This window comes from Bidens hawaiensis, unplaced genomic scaffold, assembly GCF_021521415.1.
Source record: "Bidens hawaiensis isolate Kalapana, Puna unplaced genomic scaffold, B.hawaiensis_p1.1 tig00035719_1, whole genome shotgun sequence".
Lineage (NCBI taxonomy): Eukaryota > Viridiplantae > Streptophyta > Magnoliopsida > Asterales > Asteraceae > Bidens > Bidens hawaiensis.
The window spans coordinates 109,919-112,025 of record NW_027496208.1 but is presented as its reverse complement, the minus strand read 5'-3'; the positions used below and the strand labels follow the sequence as shown (position 1 = coordinate 112,025).

General features: G+C 44.5%; 1 protein-coding gene across 1 annotated transcript; it reads left to right on the top strand.

The window, feature by feature from the left end:
• The first annotated feature begins 320 nt into the window (after nucleotides 1-320).
• On the top strand, nucleotides 321-653 carry LOC143587638 (uncharacterized). Its single transcript, XM_077068875.1, has one exon. The coding sequence runs from the start codon at nucleotides 321-323 to the stop codon at nucleotides 651-653; it is 333 nt and encodes a 110-aa protein (XP_076924990.1).
• Nucleotides 654-2,107: the final 1,454 nt, after the last annotated feature.

Genomic DNA, 2,107 nt, shown 5'->3' with positions numbered 1-2,107 from the left:
TACTCGATGCTGGAAAAACTGGTTCTCGCGCTAGTATATGCGGCAAGAAGGTGAAACGTTACTTCCAAGGTCATCCCGTCATCGTGCTAACAGACTACAAGTTAAAAAGCGTGTTGGCAAAACCCGGATTATCGGGAAGATTGGCCAAGTGGGCAATTGAACTGGGGGAACACTCTATAGAATACAAACCCAGGCCTGCGGTAAACGGGAAAGTCTTAGCAGATTTTCTAACAGAGATACCATATGACAAAGTCCAGGAATGCCTGTACGAGTAATAACCCCCAACCCCAACTGATGAAAGTCAGAAGTGGATCTTATTTATGGATGGGGCATCCAGTGAGGAAGGTTCAGGCGTAGGCTTAAAATTAATTAATCCAGACGGCCAAGAGTTCACCTATGCTATCAAGATGAACTTTAAAAGTACCAACAATGAGGCAGAATACGAAGCTTTCCTGGCCGGTCTGCGGATCGCGAAAAAGTCGGTTGTCAAATTCTTTGAAGCCTGGGTTGATTCAATGCTCATAGCAAGTCAAGTTTCAGGGACTTATGAGGCAAAAAACGACACAATGGCCTCATATCTGTCTCAAGCAAAAGACCTCATGCAACAGTTCACTTCTTACATAGTCGTGCACATAAAGAGAAGTGAGAATTGACCCGCGGATGCACCTAAGCAAGCTAGCATCCACAAGTTTTGACCACATGGGGAGAGACGTTATTATCGAAGTTTTAAACGCTCCGTCCGTCCCTCAGCACCAAGTTTTGGTCATCCAGACCGGAACAAGTTCTTGGATGAAACCCATTATGAGCTACTTGTCTTCTGGTACTCTCCCGGAAGATAAGGCGGAAGCACGGAAGATCTGTCATAAAGCGTTATGGTATCAAATGCACGATGGGATTCTATTCCGAAAGTCATTCTTTGGCCTGTTGCTTAGATGCGTAGACACGGAGGAATCCAACTACGTAATCCGAGAAATCCATGAAGGAATCTATGGTCTACACGCGGGCCCAAAGATGGTCGTCGCCAAGATAATGAACGCCGGGTATTACTGGCCAGGAATGCACATGGTTGCAGTCAAGGAAATCCGGAAATACGATGCCTGTCAGAGGCATACACCTCAAACCTTGAGACCACAAAACAACCTGGTGCCGGTAAATTCAGTGTGGCTTTTCCAGAAGTGGGCCATTGATATCATGGGACCATTCCCAGAAGCACCCGTGCGGGTCAAATTCCTACTCGTGGCGATCGACTACTTCACAAAGTGGGTAGAAGCTAAGCCACTTGCTCACATCATAGCAGCAAACGTCAAAAAATTCCTATGGGAATACATAATTTGTCATTTTGGTCTTCCCCAGACGATAGTCACTGATAATAGTACTCAGTTTGCCGATAAAAACCTGCAAGAGTGGTTGTCGGAGCTGCACATTAATCAAGTATTTACATCGGTAGCTAACCCGCAAGCCAACGGGCAAGTAGAACGAGCAAATAGGAGCATCAAAGAGGGCATTAAAGCATGGCTGGGAACCAAACGAATGGGGTGGGTAGATGAATTGCCTCATGTTCTATGGGCACATCGAACCAACATGAAAACAAGTAACCCGGAAACCCCGTTTAGTTTGACATATGGTGCGGAAGAAATGATTCCCGCCAAAGTTGGTGTCCCATCCGCACGAATGCTTTTGGTTGCTGATAATGAAAAAGAACTCCGATTAAACCTAGACCTCTTAGAAGAAAGAAGAGAGTTGGCTGCAATATGTTAAAGCAAATATAAACGTTAACTCCAAAAATACTATGACACACGAGTCAAACTATACGAGTATAGCCAAGGCGATTGCGTGTTCCGAAGTAACGAAGCATCAAATGCTGAATTGCCAGGAAAGTTGGCACCGACCTGGGAAGGCCCTTTCGAAATTGATGAAGTACAGGAAAAGGGGGCATACAAGCCGAAAAAATTGGACGACACTCCTATTCCCATGACTTGGAACGTAGCACAATTACGAAGGTGCTATGATATAACGTTTATTATACATTAATCCCGTGTACATTTATTTGATATTTTGTTATTTTATGTTCGGTTTCTCGTAAGATTTGTATACTACTAACATGGTT

Excerpts from the sequence above, each read along its gene's own strand:
- LOC143587638 (XM_077068875.1), top strand. The coding sequence starts at position 321 with ATGGATGGGGCATCCAGTGAGGAAGGTTCAGGCGTAGGCTTAAAATTA.